Genomic DNA, 22,943 nt, shown 5'->3' with positions numbered 1-22,943 from the left:
CTTTTCGCAGTCTATCTTAGCATTAACAGTGTTCAAGAAGGGTCTACCAAATATAATGGGACAAAAGCTATCTTGTGGGGAACTAAGAACAAGAAAATCAGCAGGATATTTAGTTTTCCCGCACAAGACTTCAACATCTCTAACAATTCCCACTGCTAAAATAGTATCTCTATTAGCAAGTTTAATTGTGACATCAATATCTTCTAACTCAGCAGGTGCAATTTCATGCTTGATTTCTTTATACAAGTCATAAGGTATAACACTAACACTAGCACCCATCTCACATAAGCCATGATAACAATGTTCTCCAATTTTAACAGAAATAACAGGCAATGCCTACCACAGGTCTATGTTTATCTTTAGCACAAGGTTTAGCAATTCTAGCAGTTTCACCGCAGAACTGAATAACATGCCCATCAATATTATCAGACATTAGGTTCAACTTTAAAAATAGCAACATTAGGTTCAACTTTAACTTGTTCAGGAGGTATATAAGTTCTAATATTGCTTTTGCGAACCACAGTTGAAGCTTTAGCATGATCCTTTATTCTAACAGGGAAAGGTGGTTTCTCAACATAAGAAATAGGAACAATAGGATCATTATAAGTGATAGTCTTTTCTTCAACTTTAATAGGTGCAGATACTTTTACTTCTATGGGAGGATGATATTTAAACCACTTCTCCTTTGGGAGATCAACATAAGTAGCAAAAGATTCACAGAAAGAAGCTACTATCTCAGAATCAAGTCCATATTTAGTGCTAAACTTACGGAAAATATCGGTATCCACAAAACATTTAACACAATCAAACTTAGGTGTCATACCTGACTCCTTACCTTTGTCGAGATCCCAATCTTCAGAGTTGCGTTTAATTCTATCCAATAAATCCCATCTAAATCCAATAGTCTTCATCATAAAAGAGCCAGCACAAGAAGTATCGAGCATGGTGCGATTATTTTCAGAAAGCCGAGCATAATTTTTTTGAAGAATTGTTTCTCTTGGGAGCTCATGATTGGGGCATGAATATAACATTGATTTAAGCCTCCCCAATCTTGAGCGATGCTTTCTCCTTCGCGAGGCCAAAAATTATATATATAATTGCGATCACGATGAACAAGATGCATAGGGTAATACTTTTGATGAAATTCCAATTTCAATCTTCTATAGTTCCATGATCTCGTATCATCACATAGCCTATACCATATCAATGCGTCTCCCTTCAAAGATAAAGGGAAGACCTTCTTCTTAGCAACATCATCGGGTATACCTGCAAGCTTAAATAATCCACAAACTTCATCCACATATATTAGGTGTTCATCAGGATGCTTTGTTCCATCTCCTGTAAAAGGATTAGCTAGCAGTTTTTCTATCATACCCTAAGGATACTCATAAGGAATTTCATTTTCAATAGGTTCAGTAGGTTGAGGAGCAACTCTTTGCTCTACTGGTCGGGGTGAAGATACCCCGAACAAGCCCCTCAGAGGATTACTTTCCATAGTAACAAGTGACAGTAAATTTCAGCACACTATATAAATTTTTCCTTACCAAATTCCACCTACCAAAGGTGCTTCACTCACCGGCAACGGCGCCAGAAAAGAGTCTTGATGACCCACAAGTATAGGGGATCTATCGTAGTCCTTTCGATAAGTAAGAGTGTCGAACCCAACGAGGAGCACAAGGAAATGATAAGCGGTTTTCAGCAAGGTATTCTCTGCAAGTACTGAAATAAGTGGTAACAGATAGTTTTATGATAAGATAATTTGTAACGAGCAACAAGTAACAAAAGTAAATAAAGTGCAGAAAGGTGGCCCAATCCTTTTTGTAGCAAAGGACAAGCCTGGACAAACTCTTATATAAGGAAAAGCGCTCCCGAGGACACATGGGAATATCGTCAAGCTAGTTTTCATCACATTCATATGATTCGTGTTCGATACTTTGATAATTTGACATGTGGGTGGATCGGTGCTTGGGTGCTGTTCTTACTTGAACAAGCATCCCACTTATGATTAACCTCTATTGCAAGCATCCACACCTACAACAAAAGTATTAAGGTAAACCTAACCATAGCATGAAATATATGGATCCAAATCAGCCCCTTACGAAGCAATGCATAAACTAGGGTTTAAGCTTGTGTCACTCTAGCAACCCATCATCTACTTATTACTTCCCAATGCCTTCCTCTAGGCCCAAATAATGGTGAAGTGTTATGTAGTCGACGTTCACATAACACCACTAGAGGCTAGACAACATACATCTCATCAAAATATCAAACGAATACCAAATTCACATGACTACTAATAGCAAGACTTCTCCCTTGTCCTCAAGAACAAACGTAACTACTCACAAAGCATATTCATGTTCATCATCAGAGGGGTAATAATATGCATAAAGGATCTGAACATATGATCTTCCACCAATTAAACCAACTAGCATCAACTACAAGGAGTAATTAACACTACTAGCAACCTACTAGCACCAATCCCGGACTTGGAGACAAGAATTGGATACAAGAGATGAACTAGGGTTTTAAGATGAGATGGTGTTGATGAAGATGTTGATGGAGAATACCCTCTCCCGATGAGAGGAGCGTTGGTGATGACGATGGCGATGATTTCCCCCTCTGGGAAGGAAGTTTCCCCGGCAGAACAGCTCTGCCGGAGCCCTAGATTGGTTCCGCTAAGGTTCCTCCTCGTGGCGGCGGAGTTTCGTCCCGAAAGGTTGCTTCTGGTTTTTTTTCTCGACGAAAGACTCAATATAGCAGAAGATGGTCATCGGAGAGCCACCAGGGGGCCCACGAGGTAGGGGGGCGCGCCCCCCACCCTCGTGGACAGGGTGTGGCCCCCCTAGTCTTCATCTTTGGCGAGGATTTTTCATTATTTATTATAAGGTATTCCGTGGAGTTTCAGGACTTTTGGAGTTGTGCAGAATAGGTCTCTAATATTTGCTCCTTTTCCAGCCCAGAATTCCAGCTGCCGGCATTCTCCCTCCTTATGTAAACCTTGTAAAATAAGAGAGAATAGCCATCAGTATTGTGACATAATATGAAATAACAGCCCAGAATGCAATAAATATTGATATAAAAGCATGATGCAAAATGGACGTATCAGGGTCCACGAAGAAGCAACCTTGTCTATCCCACCATGGCCATCGCCCGAAGGACTTGCCTCACTAGTGGTAGATCTTCACGAAGTAGGCGATCTCCTTGCCCTTACAAACTCCTTGGTTCAACTCCACAATCTTGTCAGAGGCTCCCAAGTGACACCTAGCCAATCTAGGAGACACCACTCTCCAAGAAGTAACAAATGGTGTGTTGATGATGAACTCCTTGCTCTTGTGCTTCAAATGATAGTCTCCCCAATACTCAACTCTCTCTCACAGGATATGGATTTGGTGGAGAGAAGATTTGAGTGGAAAGCAACTTGGTGAAGGCTAGAGATCACGATTCATATGGTAAGAGTGGAATATCTTGGCCTCAACACAAGTGTAGGTGGTTCTCTCTCATAAAAAGGTAAGTTGGAAGTGTAGGTTCGTTCTGATGGCTCTCTCTTCGAATGAAGAGGTGGTGGAGGGGTATATATAGCCTCCACACAAAATTTAACCGTTACACACAACTTGCCAATCTCGGTGAGACTGAATTGATAAACTCGGTCGGACCGATTCAGCAAAGCTAGTGACCGTTAGGGTTTTCGGTGGGACCGGCATGCAACTAGGTAGGACCAATATGGTTAGGGTTAGGGCATAACGTAATCTCAGTGAGACCGATTACACAAACTCGGTGAGACCGATTTTGGTAATAAGCTAACCAGAGAGTTGGTCAGGTAAACTCGGTGGGACCGATTCGCTCATTTCGGTGAGACTGAAATGTTACAGAAGGGAAACAGAGAGTTTACATTGCAATCTCGGTGGGACCGATCGCTCATCTCGGTGGGACCGAAATGTTACGAAGGGAAATAGAGACATTACAATCCCATCTCGGTGAGACCGAGATCCCTATCAGCGAGACCAATTTGCCTAGGGTTTGTGGTAGTGGCTATGACATTTGAACTCGGTGGTGCCGAATAGAAAGAATCGGTGGGGCCGAGTTTGACATTTGGTTTAGGTCATATGTGGATGTGAGAAAGTAGTTGAGGGTTTTGGAGCATATCACTAAGCACTTTGAGTAAGAGCCTCATTAAGCAACACCTCATCCCTCCTTGATAGTATTGGCTTTTCCTATAGACTCAATGTGATCTTGGATCACTAAAATAGAAAATGTAGAGTCTTGAGCTTTGAGCTTGAGCCAATCCTTTTGTCCTTATCATTTTGAGGGGTCCACTTTTCTCATCAATGCCATGCCAATCATTGAGCTTTCCTGAGATATTAATCTTGAAATGGCATTAGCTCAATGAGCTATATGTTGTTAGGAATTACCAAAACCACCTAGGGATAGTTGCACTTTCAGAAGCGTGTCATGGTAAATGAAACGGTGGTAAGTTGCATGGCAATATATCTCGGAATGGCTATGGAAATGCCATGGTAGGTAGGTATGGTGGCTGTTTTGAGGAAGGTATATGGTGGGTGTATGATACCGGCGAAAAGTGTGCGGTATTAGAGAGGCTAGCAATGGTGGAAGGATGAGAGTGCGTATAATCCATGGACTCAACATTAGTCATAAAGAACTCATATACTTGTTGCAAAAATCAACAAGTTATCAAAGCAAAGTATTATGCGCATGCTCCTAGGGGGATAGATTGGTAGGAAAAGACCATCGCTCGTCCCCGACCGCCACTCATAAGGAAGACAATCATAAATAAATCATGCTCCGACTTCATCACATAACGGTTCACCATACGTGCATGCTACGGGAATCACAAACTTTAACACAAGTATTTCTCAAATTCATAACCACTCAACTAGCATGACTCTAATATCACCATATTCATATCTCAAAACAATTATCAAGCATCAAACTTCTCATAGTATTCAACACACTCATAAGATTTGTTTTTTACTAATCTTGGATGCCTATCACTTTAGGACTAATTTTTATGATTAAAGCAAATTGCCATGCTGTTTTGTAGGACTCTCAAAATAATATAAGTGAATCATGAGAGAACAAATAGTTTCTATAAAACAAATCCACCACCATGCTCTAAAAGATATAAGTGAAGCACTAAAGCAAAAACTATATAGCTCAAAAGATATAAGTGAAGCACATAGAGTATTCTAATAAATTCCGAATCATGTGTGTCTCTCTCAAAAGGTGTGTACAACAAGGATGATTGTGGTAAACTAAAAAGCAAAGACTCAAATCATGCAAGACGCTCCAAGCAAAACACATATCATGTGGTGAATAAAAATATAGCTCCAAGTAAAGTTACCGATGGACGAAGACGAAAGAGGGGATGCCTTCCGGGGCATCCCCAAGCTTTGGATTTTTGGTGTCCTTAGATTACCTTGGGGTTCCATGGGCATCCCCAAGCTTAGGCTCTTGCCACTCCTTGTTCCATAATCCCTCAAATCTTTACCCAAAACTTGAAAACTTCACAACACAAAACTCAAAATAGAAAATCTCATGAGCTCCGTTAGCGAAAGAAAACAAAACACCACTTCAAGGTACTGTAATGAACTCATTCTTGATTTATGTTGGTGTTAAACTTACTGCATTCCAACTTCTGTATGGTTTATAAACTCTTTTACTAGCCATAGATTCATCAAAATAAGCAAACAACACACGAAAAACAGAATCTGTCAAAAACAGAACAATCTGTAGTAATCTGTAGCTAACGCAAACTTATGGAACCCCAAAAATTCTAAAATAAATTGCTGGACGTGAGGAATTCATCTATTAATCATCTTCAAAAATAATTAACTAAATATCACTCTCCAATAAAAATGGAAGCAATTCTCGTGAGCGCTAAAGTTTCTGTTTTTACAGCAAGATCAAAAAGACTTTCCCCAAGTCTTCCCAACGGTTCTACTTGGCACAAACACTAATTAAACACAAAAAACACAACCAAAATAGAGGCTAGATAAATTATTTATTACTAAACAGGAGCAAAAAGCAAGGAATAAAAATAAAATTGGGTTGCCTCCCAACAAGCGCTATCGTTTAACGCCCCTAGCTAGGCATAAAAGTAAGGATAGATCTAGGTATTGCCATAATAATAGGATAGATCACGAAAACTCATTCCATATTCTCTACGTTCAGTAGCAAGTTTTCTTTGAGGCAAGCAAAAGTAATCAAAAGGGCTAAATTTAATGGGATAGAAGTCCCCAAGATCAATTTTGGGAGGTATAGGTTCCTCCTTTGGCCCTTCATATTGCACAACCAATTCATCATTATAAGCATTCTTTTGAAAAAACTTCGTGAGCATGTACTCGAGAGAATATCCTAGCTCATTATTTCGAATAGCAAAATCATTATTAAGTTCAGAAATTCTATCAACTAGAACATTGGTAGGAACTTTTTTTCTAAGGTTCTCATTAAAAGCAACATAGTCTAAAGATTGAAAACACATTATTTCCTCTTGATCAAAGAGGATTGCCTCTATGGGAGGGCGGCTAGTGTCCACCCTATAGTGCGCAAAGATTTCTTTGGCCTCTTTTATTATAAATCTGAACTCATGAGCCAAAAAGATAGTAGCGGCACGCTTAACAGAAGAATGCTCAATATTAGAAACTTCTAGGAAAATCCTTTGTATGCAAGGATGCATGTGCATAAATTGCCTTTCAAGTTCAACTACAAGCATGGCGATAGCATCCGCAAGACTACTAGTTCTATGAAAAATATAACTACCCATAGAAGGCAAAGCACCGGCACAAGTAAAGAAATCTTGGATAACTCCTTTTCGAATAATATTACCACTACCGATTCAGAATTTTTTTGTATGTAAGATAGGGGGTTCTTCAGCAGGAGCATCAGAATTTTCCATGTTATTATTATTGTCCATATTGACAATAATTTCCCTAATTTCAGACATAACGGCAGAAAGTGCGAGGAGCAAAAGAAAGAGAGAGGCGAACAGAAAAGAGAGGGCGAATAAAACGGCAATGGTGAAGTGGGGGAGAGGAAAACGAGAGGCAAATGGCAAATAATGTAATGCGAGGGATAAGAGTTTGTGATGGGTACTTGGTATATCTTGACTTGTGCGTAGACTCCCTGGCAATGGTGCCAGAAATGGCTCATTGCGGGGAGTCAAATCTTGACTTGACTTGGTGCGAATCTCCCCGACAACGGCACCAGAAATCCTTCTTGCTACCTCTTGAGCACTGCGTTGGTTTTCCCTTGAAGAGGAAAGGGTGATGCAGTAAAGTAGCGTAAGTATTTCCCTCAGTTTTTGAGAACCAAGGTATCAATCCAGTAGGAGATCACGCTCGAGTCCCACACACCTACACAAACAAATAAGAACCTCGCAACCAACGCGATAAAGGGGTTGTCAATCCCTTCACGGTCACTTACGAGAGTGAGATCTGATAGATATGATAAGATAATATTTTTGGTATTTTTATGATAAAGAGAAATAAAGATGCAAAGTAAAATAAACGACAATAGAAATAGCTAAGTGTTGGAAGATTAATATGATGGAGGATAGACCCGGGGGCCATAGGTTTCACTAGTGGCTTCTCTCAAGAGCATAAGTATTACGGCGGGTAAACGAATTACTGTCGAGCAATTGATAGAATTGAGCATAGTTATGAGAATAGCTAGGTATGATCATGTATATAGGCATCACGTCCGTGACAAGTAGACCGAAACGATTCTGCATCTACTACTATTACTCCACACATCGACCGCTATCCAGCATGCATCTAGAGTATTAAGTTCATAAGAACAGAGTAATGCTTTAAGTAAGATGACATGATGAAGAGGGATAAACTCATCCAATATGATATAAACCCCATCTTTTTATCCTCGGTGGCAACAATACAATACGCGCCTTGCTGCCCCTGCTGTCATTGGGAAAGGACACCGCAAGATTGAACCCAAAGCTAAGCATTTCTCCCATTGCAAGAAAGATCAATCTAGTAGGCCAAACCAAACTGATAATTTGAAGAGACTTGCAAAGATAACCAATCATACATAAAAGAATCCAGAGGAGATTCAAATATTGTTCATACATAAACTTGATCATAAACCCACAATTCATCAGATCTTGACAAACACACCATAAAAGAAGATTACATCGAATAGATCTCCAAGAAGATCGAGGAGAACTCTGTATTGAGATCCAAAGAGAGAGAAGAAGCCATCTAGCTAATAACTATGGACCCGAAGGTCTGAGGTAAACTACTCACACATCATCGGAGAGGCTATGGTGTTGATGTAGAAGCCCTCCGTGATCAATGCCCCCTTCGACGGAGCGCCGGAAAAGGCCCCAAGATGGGATCTCACGGGTACAAAAGGTTGTGGCAGTGGAAATAGGGTTTTGGCTCCGTGTCTGATGTTTCCAGGGTATATGGGTATATATAGGAGGAAGAAGTACGTCGGTGGAGAAATGTGGGGCCCACGAGGGTGGAGGGCGCGCCTGGGGGAGGTGGGCGCGCCCTCTGCCTCGTGCCTTCCTTGTTGATTGCTTTACGTAGACTCCAAGTCCTCTAGATCACGTTTGTTCGGAAAATCACATTCCCGAAGGTTTCATTCCGTTTGGACTCTGTTTGATATCCTTTTCCTTCAAAACACTGAAATAGGCAAAAAACAGCAATTTGGGCCGGGCCTCCGGTTAATAGGTTAGTCCCAAAAATAATATAAAAGTGTATAATAAAGCCCATTAAACATCCAAAACAGAATATAATATAGCATGGAACAATTAAAAATTATAGATACGTTGGAGACGTATCAACCCATAGTCAGGCACACCACCACGCTTTCACCCTTTGCACAGTGAGACCCGGGGCCACTTGTCTGCTGTCCGTCGACACCAACACTGGTGGGGACGTGACACTCCCCCCCTGAGATGCAGACTCCTCCAACAGTGAAGCCATCGGAAAACGAGCCTGAAGAACATAATAATCTTCCCGGGTTGCATGATCTGCAGCGATGCCATGCCATGAACCTTTGATCTGAGGGATTGCTGAGTTAACTTTCTTTACCATGCGTTGTTCGAGAATCGCTTTGGGCTGCAATGTAACAACGAACAAATCTGGTGGCTCGAGCAAGTCTGCAAACACTGGAGAGTAGTTTGCAGTAAATGGCTTCAATTGGGAAACATGAAAGACGGGATGTATGAGGCTAGCAGCCGGAAGATCCAAACGATAAGCAGTAGCACCAATTCTTTCAGTGACACGAAATGGACCAAAGAACTTCATTGCGAGCTTGTGACAGGGGCGGTTGACCATCGAAGATTGTGCATAAGGTTGGAGTTTGAGCAGAACTTCCTCGCCAACAACAAATTCCCTATCCATACGATGCTTATCAGCCTGTGACTTAATTCTCTGCTGAGCACATAAGAGATGGTCATGTAACAGAGCCAAAAAATCTTCACGGTCTACTGCTAGCTCTGCCAAGGAAGCAGATAAAGCTCCAGTGTCAATCGACATAGTATCAATATTAGGATCAATGCCATATAATGCCTTAAAAGGAGTGCTGCCAAGCAACATGTGGTAAGAGGAATTATACCAAAACTCTCCCATTGGTAACCAGCGTTTCCACCTTGTCGGGCTGTCATGAACGGCACAACGTAGATACTGTTCTAGGCACTGGTTAACACACTCCGTTTGCCCGTCCATTTGGGGATGATAGGCCGTCGAGTAGCATAACTTGGTGCCTATCTCCTTGAAGAGCTTCCTCCAAAAAGAACTGGTAAACACCTTATCTCAGTCGGAAACAATAGATGCTGGAACTCCATGAAGGCGAACCACATTATCAATGAAAACCGTGGCTACAGACTGAGCTGTATAGGGGTGTTTCAGAGGAAAGAAGTGAGCATATTTGGTGAGTCGATCCACCACCACTAGGATTACCTCAAATCCTTCTGATTTCGGAAGCCCATCTATGAAATCCATGGTAATGTCCTTCCAAGGACGCGTAGGCACTGGCAAGGGCTGCAGCAGACCACCCGGATGCGTGCGCTCATGTTTTGCTTGCTGACAAACTTGACACTGATTCACCCAGTCCTCGACTTGTTGTTTCATGCCCGACAATTGGAATAATTTGGACACGCGGTAATAAGTGGCCACGATTCTTGAGTGACCCCCGACAACGCTTCAATGCGAAGCACTGATGATTTTTGTTTGCAGCGCAGACATTGTTGAGGAAATCGTTAACTGGTAGCTGCTCGGTTGGCTAGCGAGTAGGGGATTAATCGGCTAATCGGCAAGTTAATCGGCCATTTAATCAATTAATCAGACGATTTTTCGATTTATCGGCTACTCGGTGACCCTATGAGTAGGGATTAATCGGCAAGTTAACTGGTTAATCGGATGAATTCTTGAATAGGGAGCGCAGAATTATTACCAAGCCACAGACGTCCTTGATATTTAATCAGTCCTTGATCAAGTGAGTAACCGTGTTCATTCGGACTATGCACTACCAGACGAGCCAATCGGTCCAGAGCTGATTGATCAGTTTGATAGGAATTCATAACCTCCTGCATCCACATTGTTTGGCAAGTCGAGACTGCTGTGATTGTGTACAAATGACCCACACGAGATAATGCATCTGCGGCATTGTTCTCCGAGCCTTTGTGATATTTAAACTGAAATTGAAGGCCCATCATCTTAGACATGGTCTTGCGTTTAAGATCAATAGTGAGTTGTTGATCCCGTAAATGACAGAGGCTTCAATGGTCTGTAATGATAGTGAAGGGACCCCTCTAAAGGTAAGGGCGCCACTTATCAATGGCCATAATGACAGCCAAGAATTCCTTCTCATAGACAGACAACTTTTGATTGGCCACACCCTAAGCCCTGCTCCGATAAGCAATAGGATGGTTATTCTATGAAAGTATGGCTCCAATTCCTGTAGAAGAAGCATCCGTTTCGATGGCAAAAGATTGACTGAAATCCGGTAGAGCTAATACAGGAGTACTAGTCATAGTTGTTTTCAATTTCTGAAAAGCTACAGTGGCTTGCTCTGTCCAAGCAAAACCCTTCTTGGTCAGCAATTGAGTCAAGGGCTTGGCCAGAGTACCATAATTTCGGACAAACTTGCGGTAGTACCCGGTCAACCCAAGGAACCCACGCAATTCAGTAGCGTTGGTAGGTTGAGGCCACTGTTCCATCGCCATAGTCTTCTATGAATCTGTAGCCACTCCTTCGGAAGAAATTACATGACCCAAATATCGAATTTCAGTCTGAGCAAAAGAGCATTTGGAAAGCTTCACGAACAACTAATGCTCACGCAAGGTCTGCAGTACCGAGCGGAGATGCTCCAAATGTTCCTCCCAAGTGGTACTGAACACTAGAATGTCGTCCAGAAACATGATGACATACTTGCGATTAGATGGAGCAAAAATGTTGTTCATTAAGCACTGAAATGTTGGTGGTCCATTGGTCACCCCAAACAGCATAACACGAAATTGGAAGTGTCCTGAATGTGTCTTGAATGCAGTCTTCTCCTCATCTGGTTCATGCATACGGTTTTGATGATAACCTGCCCTAAGATCAAGCTTGGAGAAATTTTTTGATCCTGCCAATTCATCGAGTAATTCGTCGACCATAGGAAGAGGGATTTTGTTCTTCACAGCGATGGCGTTGAGTTTGCAGTACTCCACACAGAAACGACAGCTGCCATCTTTTTTCTTAACTAGAAGTATTGGCGATGCATACGAGCTCATACTAGGTTTCACAATTCCTGCCTTGATCATCTCTGCCACCTGTTGTTCAATCCCATCCTTCTGTTGTGATGAATATCGGTAAGGGCGAGAGTTAGGAGGGTTATGACCCACTTACAAGGTGATCGCATGATCATACACTCGATGTGGAGGCAGGCCAGTTGGAGTTTCAAACACATCCCGGAATTTTGTTAACATTGCAGTCAAATCTTCTGGATATGAGCCAAGCGTAGAAACAACATCACCTGAAGAAGGATCAACCACAGCCATAGCCCAAATATCATTGCCATGCAGAGCTTTGTCCAATTGCTCTACTGATATGGCTTGCAATTGCAGAGTAGAAACAGGCTGAACACCTTGAAGAGAAATAATAGTATCACCATGTGCAAACTGTAAGGATTTTCCCTCCCAATCACAAGTAATCAGACTGTGACACTTAAGCCAGTCCATTCCCAGCACTACATCATAGGCCCCCAGTTGTAGCACTCCCGTTGGTATAACAAAAGTATGACCTTGTGCCCACCAAGTCAGATTAGGGGTTTGAAACTTGGATTCATAGCTTGACCATTTGCAACTGTGACTTTCACTGCTGGCACAACGACCAAATCCAACGAAGCGCACTTGGCAAAATTTTCATCCACGAAACTGTGACTACTGCCTGAGTCCACGAGTGCTAACATGACTTGGTTTCCCACCAATGCTCTTATGCGAATGGTTTCTGTATTGTCGGCTCCTGAAACAACGTGGGCTGAAATCTGACATCACTGCAGGTTTGCAGGTTCAGTTAGTAACTCCAAAGCCTGTACTGCATCTTCGGTTAAAACCTCATCGAATTCACCCAACTGTATTGTCAGTAATTGCATCGGTTTCTTGCACTGATGCTCCTTGCTGTACTTATCACCACAACGAAAACACAAACCATTGGCTCGTCGGAAATCCCGTAATTGTCGCTCACGACCAAAGTCGTCCGTGTTCTTTATGGGAACTGGTGGAACTGAAGCAATGGCAGATTGGGTTGGTTGTTGTTGAATCTGACAAGGAAATCGGAACCGTGGTCGCTGCAATTCTATTTCCTCCTCCTGAATCTTGGCCAAACACACTGCTCGAGTGACACTTGTAGGTGCTTGTAATCGAACAACAGCCCTGATCTCATCCTTCAGTCCTAGAACAAACTGAGATATGAAAAACCTGGAGTTCAAAGAAGGATCCAAAGCTATCAGATGATACATAGCAGTCTCAAACGCAGCCTTATACTTTGTCACTGTATTGGTTTGTTTTAGCTGTAAGAGATGTGTCATATGTGTTTCAAACTCTCCTTTCCCAAATCTCGATTCAATTTCCAAAGCAAAATTGTCCCACGGCCACAGACGACGATGACGTTTGAACGGTTGCCACCACAGCGCCGCATGTCCATCGAGATACAGTGTAGCAGTTGACACCCACTGATGCACATGCACTTGATACATATCAAAGTAAGTGCGGGCCAAATCGATCCACAGCCTAGGATTCTCACCATTGAAACGAGGAAAATGGTGCTTGGGTGGCTTGACAAAATGAGCTCGATCTCGTTCCGGTGCAAACTCCCGATGTTGCTCAGGGGGGTGCTCGCGGACTGAGCGATGATCCTGACGAGGTGCCGACGCTGGTGCCTGAGGTGGAGACTGCTCCGTAGGGGAAGGTGGTGCTGTGACAAACACCCGACCGTTGCCCGGGTTCCCGAGCAAGGGCGGCTGAAGGTTAGCGAGCCAAGGGGCAGGGCAAGAAGTGGGTGTTGCACCTTGCTCGATGACGCCCGATCCCGCAGGTACCACGCCGATCTCTGCTTGCCGATGGCGGATGGCATCGACGTGCTCCTGCGTATCTTCCATCTGTTTCCCCAAATTCGAGATCCGAAGATCCATCGCCTCAAGCTTGGTGAGCATAGAGGTAAGCACCGCCTGGATGGTCTCAATGTTTTCCCCCATGGCCGTGAGCACCAAATTGGTCTGCGCCGACGGCAACGGCTGCTTCGACGGCGTCATCGTGACTCACTCCGAATTCGTCGAACCCCACTTGGGATTTTGCGTGAATTTTGCAGAAACAAAATCCGCACCCTTTGTGGTGGAATTTTACCGCCGAATCAAGAGGATGTGAGCGCAGCGAACGCTGATTCGAGGCTGCTGATACCAATTGTGAGGCCCTGGCTAGTCTCACGAATCAACGAGTAGGGTCTGAGAGGGGATCGGAAAGAACATGATGAGAAAAAGGGGAAAACCAGAGAAGAAGAAGAAGAACACGGAAGAGATGAGGTTCAGTTACTATTCATTCAACATTATTCCCTCTCTACAGTCTGTAGCTATAATATAACCACATCACCAGTACACGCTACTAGTTGGACCCATAGTCAGGCACACCACCATGCTTACACCCTTTGACTCTGCACAGTGAGACCCAGGGCCACTTGTCTGTTTTCCGTCGACACCAACACTGGTGGGGGTAGGCCAGTTGGAGTTTCAAACACATCCCGAAATTCTGTTGACACTGCAGTCAAATCTTCTGGATATGAGCCAGGCTAGAAATTGCAAAGTCTTTACGGATGCAACATGGAAACCTGATACACAAAACACCACAGGCATAGGAATTTTCATACAGATGGCTGCAAAACATCAAGAGGTCAATATCAGTATTCGTTTATCCGAGGAACAAATCGCATCGCCTCTCCAAGCAGAAGCTACGGCACTTCAAGTAGCTGCCCAAGTGATCAATACAATCACAACAGGAGACACCATCTTCTTCACGGATAATCAAGTTTTGTCCCAAGCTGCACAAGCAAGAGATATCCTTAAATGCCCTGGTCATTGGGAGATTAGAAGCCAACTGGCAAATTTCTTTAGCTCTACTAGCAAGGCTCAGATAAACGTTAGACACATTCCCAGGGAGCTTAATAGTAGGGCTCACAACAATGCGGCTAGATCATACTTCTCAGAATCAAATACTAGTCCTACAATGGTTTGTAAAAGTAGGTCCCACTCGGTTGATCACTGTCCTATGCTTCTGAAGCTAGGCAATCTGAACATCCGACATTGTAAAACCATGGTTGTAACTTGTTCTTCAGATTAATGCATAGGCGCCTAAGGCGCCATTTCTTTGTCCAAAAAAAAAAGAAACAACATCACGTGACATTATCACCAAGTCGGGCCAAGCCCAAGTCACCTTTGTTGGTGCTTTGTCTCGAAAAAAAAAACTTTGTTGGTGCTGTGAGGCCGGCGCTCAAAAGCGACTCACGCCGCTGAAGAAGGCGAGGGTTTCGCCGTCTGACCTCGCCGCGGAGGTTTCCCCACCCATTCCAAACCCCGGTCGCCGCCGTTTCCGCCCAGCTCCCCCCTCCCGGCCGGCGCCCCCCTTCCCGGTTCGTCGGCTCCTCCGAGGTACGCATTTGGATCCATCCCCTTCCCTTCTCGAGCAGCATTGGTTGAGCCAGCCGAGGCGACGTCGATTCTTCCACCCGAGCTCTGTTGATCCCGTTCCGCGATGACTGCGTGCTCTCCGTTCTTCCACCGTGTACTTGGCTCTGCTGATGCAGTTAGCCCACCGCGTTTGGGTCTGGAATATCTGTGAAACTCTAGAGGAAATAGCCCGGTTTATTTATTTATTTATTTATTTGTGGTAAAAACCCGTTCTGGAGTGTCTGGAAATCGCTCTCTAAATCTGATTGGTTGGGTCCTTCCAGATACGTGTGTTAAATTCAGGAGGTGGATGTCCGATGATCTCGTGGACTAGTTGTTCTAATTGGTGTACTGTTAGAAAATCCCCCACCGAGCAGCGATTTCATATGATTAGGTCGTTTGGTTAATTTTTCCTTGCAGCGTTTTCCTGTTCCTTATAAATCTTAGCCTGCAGCCAGTTGGTTACTGTTCACTGTGTAGATAAGCACATGAATCTTTCAAACTAGTACAGCTGTTAATTGGTTATCTTGTTTGATATGCACATGAATTTTTCAAAACTAGTACAAGAAAAGTTTGATATTTCACTGATGTTCCCTTTTACATTTGTTCTTACAGCCGTTAATTGGTTATCTTGTTATGTTCCATTCTGATAATAGAATCTTTGTTTCAGCGCCAAGCCGGGTCTTGAGACTGCCCAAGTTGTGCAGCTGAGATACTCGATGGAGGGTCTCCCAGAGCCACTGCTTGGAGAGATCGTCAAGAGGATTACCAAGACAAGTGATCTTAATTCTCTTTCCCTCGTGTCGAAGCAGCTCTCCACCATCGAGGCGGAGCACAGGGTTGCTATCCGTGTTGGCTGTGGACTCAATCCTTCAACAGAAGCCTTGGTATCGCTGTTTTCCCGGTTCCCCAATTTGGCAAAAGTAGAGATCAATTACTCTGGGTCGAAGTCCAGTAACGTGGACCAGTTGAACAACCAAGGCCTACTTGTTTTATCATCTCACTGCTCCTTGCTGTCCGATCTTGCTTTAAGCTTCTGCTCAAACATCGATGACACTGGTCTAGGTTATCTAGCTGAGTGCAAAAAATTGAGGTCCCTCAGGCTGAACCATGCACCAGCAGTCACTTCTACTGGGATTCTTCGGGTGGCGGTTGGTTGCAGGTATCTTTCGGTTCTCCACCTTGTTGACTGTACAGCAGTAGACAGCGGGGAGTGGCTGGAGTACCTTAGGAGGTATGGATCACTGGGGGAACTTGTTGTAAAGGATTGCGATGGTATCAGCCAGTATGACCTCTTAAAGTTTGGCCCAGGATGGTTGAATCTCCAAAAGTTTGAGTTCGAGATTAATGGAAATTACTGGGTGCCAGGGGCCCGTGATCCCTCCTACGTGTCTGGCTACCCATATAGCTATGACATCTGCTGTGATAATCTGAAGGATCTTAGGCTGGCTCATATAATAACTGAGCCAGAAAGTGGACTTCGTTTTCTCTTGGGGAAGTGCAAAGCATTGGAGACACTTTACCTGGAGTATGTTATTGGTCTAAATGAGAATGAGATGATTGCACTATTCCAGAGGTGCAGCAACCTTAAAACCATCTCACTTCGTCTCATGCCTCTGCGATGTGAAGATGGTGAGTTTAGGACGCCATTGACTGATGCTAGCCTTAAGGCTCTAGCTCTTAGCTGCCCTATGCTTCAGGTTATTGAGCTCACCTTCACATTTTGCGATCCCATTTATCCTACTGAAATAGGCTTCACACAAGAGGGTATTGTAACGCTCATCCAATCATGTCCGATTCGTGCTCTTGTTCTCAATGGTGCCAGCATTTTTTATGACGAGGGGATGAAGGGCCTCTCATCCTCACAGTTTCTGGAGAAGCTCGAGCTCGTGGATTGCAGGTCTATAACTGATGCTGGTATGAACTTGATTATACAGGCTCCTCGCTTGAGCAGTCTCACGCTCCGCAAATGTAAGAGAGTGACAGATGATGGAATGGCTGCCTTGGCACGTGCACAGAAGCTGGAGTGGCTGACCGTTATAAGCTGCCGCCGGATCTCTCAGGAAGGCGCGCAGAGAGCTGCCAAATCAGTTCATTACTCTGCGGAGGCTGAAAGCCATGACAGCCTAAAAGGAATGATCGCCAAAAGTAGGGCTGGAATTCGAGCCGAGTCGAGCAAGCTCGGCTCGACTCGCTAGAGCTCGTTTCATTAACGAGCTAGCTTGACTCAACTCATTATTATAACAAGCTCAAATCCAAGATTGGCTCGACTCGTATAACTCACGAGCTGGCTCGTTTAGCTTGTTAAGCTCGTTAAAAATATGAACATAAAACTCTCAAATATTATAAAAATGATTGTGTATATGTTAAACATATATATATATATATATATATATATATATATATATATATATATATATATCACTAACAATAATAATTTCCTTGTAATGCATGAGTCTCCTAGGCGGTTGGGCCTTCAACAGCTAGGCCTTGTGTTGTGCGTCTAGGACATAGGGTGCTGAGTGGCTGATCTTTTTTTGTATTGGGAGTGACTGATCTTTTGTACCGAGCCTAACGAGTTACACGAGTACTCGTGAGATTGGCTCATTTAACTTGGTCTATAAACGATCTTAAACTAAAGCTTGGCTCGACTCGTTATTCTTCGAGTTCGAGTCGAGTCGAGCCGAGTCACGAGCTACTCGTTTAGCTCATGAGCTTCGAGCTTTTTTTCTAGCCCTAGCCAAAAGGAAAGGATAGCAGACACACCAATCATTGTTGGGTTTATCCTTTAGCCTTCACTTCGGAGATTGAAGCTGTGTCTGTCATTTTCTCTTCTGATGAGTTCCTGCACTCCAGATTTCTTCTTCTGATGAGTCCGAACATGCTTCTGCTTCTATGTGCACCTTTGCGTTGTTTCTGTTTGTAAGGTCTCCTCCTTGCCCTGAGATCTCAAAACATGGCTCCCTTTAATTTTATTTTATAGCTGTGATGGGGTTCGGATTTTGAAAGAATGCCAGGATCTATTGGCTGCTTGAAAATGCACGTGTTATTGTAATATTGTCTGGTCATCACGTAGTCTTGCTTTTTTAAAGATTTATAATCATCTTTGTAATCTTGGCTGCTGCTTTTGTTATCAGAGACTCTTTTGTCCCTTGTTTATGCTTTGTGCCTAATAATGGAATGCAGAAAAATCTGGAGCACATTTAATAAAAATCCGAAGGTGCCACTGAAAGAAAGAGGAACTCCTCCATGAAATCGATTCCGGTCGCTAGGAAGGGAAGGGGAGCCAAGAAATGTCACATACAGAGGGTGACAAGAATCTGGAATACTTGGGGGCGGTTGCTTTTGGTTTTAGGTACTCGCCCCCACACGGTCATCTAGTAGCGCAGAAAGGTGCTTTTACTCGTCCATCACCGGCCGAAAGAGAAGAAAGACGATCGCCGGGTTCTATCTGTATACTATCATGGCCAAAAGCCAGGAATGCGATTCCTACCCTGTCCTGCATTGCATTTCTCTTTCTTGCTTGCTTGCTTTCTTTCGTGCAGCGTTTCCACGTTCTTCACGGATCAATTTCGATTAGTTAACTGGCAGCAAAATCAAACCTAAAGCGATCGGTGTTTGCTATTAACATATTGTACTTTGCTTCCTTTTCGGGAGAGAAAATGCATTCAAAGATTCGTCGTTTAAAAGTACTCAAAGTAGTACTTTGGTTAACCGATTTGGTTCTTATATTCTTTGCAAGGGTTCGTGGTTTTAAAAGACTCAGTGTATGTTCAGAGAAGGAGTGATTTCGCTCCAGTTTTTGTTGGCCTGAACTGCACTTTCTCTTGCGACATCCATGTCTGAAATTCTGAATTTCCACTCTGGACATAAGCAGATGGGGCATGCCTCATAGAGAACCAAATTAATATGCATACATGATACATTACAGTTCGAGTAGCATTTCCTAGGTTGGAGAGCAATTTGTCAGCTAAAAGACCGAAATAATTTGATAACTGCGAAATGCAAGAATTCTGCTCTTTATTATTATTATTTATAGTACTATATCACAACAGTTTACTGCAGTTTACATCCTCCCAATACTGGTGATAGTTTTCTGACGGCTAAGACATCTGACGGTTTAGACAGCAAAATCCTGCTCTGCCAATTGCCGATAATTTTCTTGCCTAGTATACTCCCTCTGAAGAAATATAATACGTGACCAAATGCTGTGCCTAGTTCTAGCTGCGCGCGCGCGAACGATCCGATCCGATCCGATCGACGGAGCTCAGCGCCGGCGGCGGACGACCGGGGACCACCAGTACTGGAAGCACGACTGGTAGGAGATGAGCAGCAGGACGAGCGCCAGCGCCAGCGCCACGCCCCACGGCGACGACGCGCCGCCGTCCCGCTGCCGCTGGTCGTACCAGGGCGGCTGCTGCTCCCACGACACCACCGGCGCCGGGGCCGCCAGCAGCGACGACGACGACGGCGACGAGTACGAGTACGACGACCGCCAGCGCCGCCCGGTCGCGGACCAATACTGCGCCGCGAGGAGGAGGACGAACGGGGACAGGACGACGGCGACCCGGAGCTGGTCGACGAGGCTCTCCATCGCGGACTCGCAGTGCGAGTAGAGCGACGCGGCGCCGAGGAGGCACGCCGTGGCCAGGAACAGGCACATGTGGAACGACGCCGCCGGCGATGGAGACGGCGCGAGCTGCTGCCGCGGGTACGAGTAGCCGTAGCCGTACCGGTCGCCGTGGTAGTAGCCCCCCGCGCCGCCGCTCGCCATGCTCGATCGCGTCACATGAACTCTGCAGAAACCCGCGGCTTGGGCGCGCGCGCGTGGCTGTTTCCTCGTCTCGTTTCGTCTCCGTCGTCGGTGTTTGACGGCGTACGTGAGGCGAGGAGCGGAGGGTTATATAAACGGGGGGAAGGAATCATGGAGAGGGAGGGAGACCGGGAGAGGGACGCTTGCGCACTGAGCCTTGCTTTGCTTTACTTGGCGCGGGGGGATGCCGGCCGGCGCGGATACCTTCACGAGGGGGTGAAGGTGGGGGCGCGGGCAAACCGCGCGGCGACGCGTGCCGTGCGCCGCCGCCGACCAGGCTGGCCGTGGGTGGAGTGGAGGCGTCGGGATGGCATGGAAAGCGTCCGCGAACACGTCGGCGTCGATAAGACGGATGGATGCCCCTCTCGGAGATCGTTATGCACCGTAGGTGGCTCAAGGCAAAATATACGGGGATCTTTGCCGTGCATATGCACTGGATATTTTTTGCTGTGTTCGGGCCTTTTTCTCTGTAAAACTTCAAGAAATGTACATGCAAAGACGAATATAAATAAATACGGATAATAATAGAGGGGATACCCACCACACCAATGCACATACGAAGGTGCAAGGAAAAAAAAATGAACATCCATGCAAACAGTTTTTACCAGCGCTTCTCGAGGATCTCACTGCTTCCCCGAGAACATCACCGAGTTCACCCACCGTGATAGTGAAGGCTATTGGCGGCAAGGATGTGGGTCTTTTTATAGCGGTGGGCGACAGGAAAAAGTGACGATAAAATTGCCACGGGCTAGCGCAGTAGGTTGATGAGGGAGGTGAAACTTTTCTCCCGCAAGAGTGGCTAGTGGATGGGGTGTGCTCGAGGCCAAAACCCACAACCTCCAAATATGGAGGCTCACGGGCTCGATATGAAGCGCCCTACATAAGTTATGGCAATTATACTAAAGTGTCATTTTGGCACACAATCGTCAGAGTGACGGTTGCTATGGCTCCTCTGCTAGAGTTTCTCTAAGGGCATTTCCAATGCCAATTACCAAACGGACACCACCAAATGGGTGCGACTATGTGGAGGCCATCCAAGCGAAGTCATCAATGTCTGCCCTTGTCCGGAATCCTCCCTTTGATAAATTTTGTCTATATCAATAACAATTCAAGCTAACGTACATTTAAATAGTTGCAAACAAATGCAAGTAGTACCAAAACCACCAGATGTTGAACAAAGTTTTTACATATATCAATCCCAAAAGCCTTCAGTCCGGCTGTCCGTGCCAAAGACCTTAATTTTCGGCATCCTTTTCACCTTCCTTTTGCGCAAAGCATTTGTACATGGTAGTACGAAAGTCTTGAACAAACTTCTCAACATTGGGATCCAAGTTTCGTCGCCTTCACGACTTTTGCTCCTCGGAAGCGGCCTTGATAGCAATCTTCCTCTTCTCTAACTTAAACTTTTTGTTTTGCATCTCCATGAACACGTGAAACCTCTCTGCCTTCTTTTCCTCCTTCATCTCATTGTGCTTGACATATTCCTCCTCCTTCTTCGCCATGACATCCTCGAACTTGTCCGACATCTTGGCTGCCGACCCTGCTCGCTTCTCTTTCTCGTCCCCCATCCCCCCTCCCTCGACCTAGCCACAAGGGTGGCCGGTGCTTAAGGAGATGTGCCTCAATGGTCGTAGGTTCACATGGTCAAACAAGCAACAAAACCCAACCGACGCAAACATTGATCATGTTTTCTGCTCAAATGATTGGGAGATGCTCTTCCATGTGGTCCATATGCAAGATCTGCCTTCCTTATGCTCTGACCACATCCCTTTGTTCCTTTAGGGGGACTATTCTACATCACATGTGTCCTTTTCAAATTTAAGGAATTTTGGATTAAGGTTCAGAGATACATGGAGATCGTTCAGGCAGCTTGGGACAAAACCACTTCCAACCATCGCCCTCTCCGTAGACTTCATACCAAGCTATGCCGCACCACCAAAGCTCTGAAGAAATGACAATATGAAAACTTGGGTACCATGAAGCTTCAAATAAAAATTGCAAAGAGATCATTTGCCGACTCAACACTACTTAGTAAAATAGTGGCATCTCCGTCTTGAGCACACCATTTGCGCCAACCTCAAAACCAAGCTCCCAGGCCTCTACACTATCCAGAAGTCTCTCATAGGCAGTGTTCCGGGATGACTTGGATTAATAAGGGGGATGTAAACAGTAAACTCTTCCACATTACCACAAGTGCTAGATGCCACAGGAACTTTGAAAGAACATGCGGTGCCCTCATGTTTGGTTTTGGTAATTGATGACAATCTCTATGGACTAATGGTTGCCTTGAGTTATATTTGAAGGTTTTGTCCATAGGATTTTCTTGGAGTACATGTGTGGTTTCAAGGAGAGTTTGTGTCGACCAAGGTGCTATTCAAGGAATTATCCAAAGATTGGTCATGTGAGTGTTGGGCTTATTGCAAGTATGTCTTGAATAAGAAGATTGTGTGATCATTCATGCCTACCTTCAAGGCATCATCCAAATGAAGAGAATTGGAAAGGTTCAAGGTTGATCAAGACTAAGTCAAGAGTGAATCAAGTTGATCAACAAACAAAGCGCAGAAGATGTATCGAGGGGGATCAAGTGATCCCATGGTATGGTAAGCATTGTCAATTACGCTTTGTGTACTAACCCATGGTCTTCGTGAGAGTTCTTTGTGGGGTTAGGTTGCCGTGTGCAAGTTCAAGTGATGCATCACGAAGAGATCAAGTGCTTGAAGCTTGTCGTCCATTGTGGTGACAATGGACTTGTGAAGATGTGCGGAAGAGTGGCTCACCCATAGTGGAGTATGGGGGAGTGCTACCTCTTGAGCACTGCGTTGGTTTTCCCTTGAAGAGGAAAGGGTGACGCAGTAAAGTAGCGTAAGTATTTCCCTCAGTTTTTGAAAACCAAGGTATCAATCCAGTAGGAGATCACGCTCGAGTCCCACGCACCTACACAAAAAATAAGAAC

The 22,943-nt window shown here is 44.6% G+C and overlaps 2 protein-coding genes across 2 annotated transcripts; one reads left to right on the top strand and one right to left on the bottom strand.

Annotated features, from left to right (window-relative positions):
• Positions 1-15,000: 15,000 nt before the first annotated feature.
• LOC119317996 (F-box/LRR-repeat protein 14-like) lies at positions 15,001-17,509 on the top strand. Its single transcript, XM_037592502.1, has 2 exons — positions 15,001-15,159; positions 15,848-17,509. The coding sequence occupies exon 2, from the start codon at positions 15,897-15,899 to the stop codon at positions 17,373-17,375; it is 1,479 nt and encodes a 492-aa protein (XP_037448399.1). The 5' UTR covers positions 15,001-15,159; positions 15,848-15,896; the 3' UTR covers positions 17,376-17,509.
• A 1,671-nt stretch (positions 17,510-19,180) lies between these two features.
• On the bottom strand, positions 19,181-20,067 carry LOC119317995. The gene has a single exon (XM_037592501.1). The coding sequence runs from the start codon at positions 19,949-19,951 to the stop codon at positions 19,445-19,447; it is 507 nt and encodes a 168-aa protein (XP_037448398.1). The 5' UTR covers positions 19,952-20,067; the 3' UTR covers positions 19,181-19,444.
• Positions 20,068-22,943: the final 2,876 nt, after the last annotated feature.

This window comes from Triticum dicoccoides, chromosome 6A (assembly GCF_002162155.2).
Source record: "Triticum dicoccoides isolate Atlit2015 ecotype Zavitan chromosome 6A, WEW_v2.0, whole genome shotgun sequence".
Classification (NCBI taxonomy): domain Eukaryota; kingdom Viridiplantae; phylum Streptophyta; class Magnoliopsida; order Poales; family Poaceae; genus Triticum; species Triticum dicoccoides.
Note: the sequence above shows the minus strand (reverse complement) of the source record. Positions and strands in the feature narration are given on the sequence as shown.

What these genes read in the sequence shown, in the direction of transcription:
- LOC119317996 (XM_037592502.1), top strand. Translation starts at nt 15,897, where the DNA reads ATGGAGGGTCTCCCAGAGCCACTGCTTGGAGAGATCGTCAAGAGGATT.
- LOC119317995 (XM_037592501.1), bottom strand. Translation starts at nt 19,951, where the DNA reads ATGGCGAGCGGCGGCGCGGGGGGCTACTACCACGGCGACCGGTACGGC.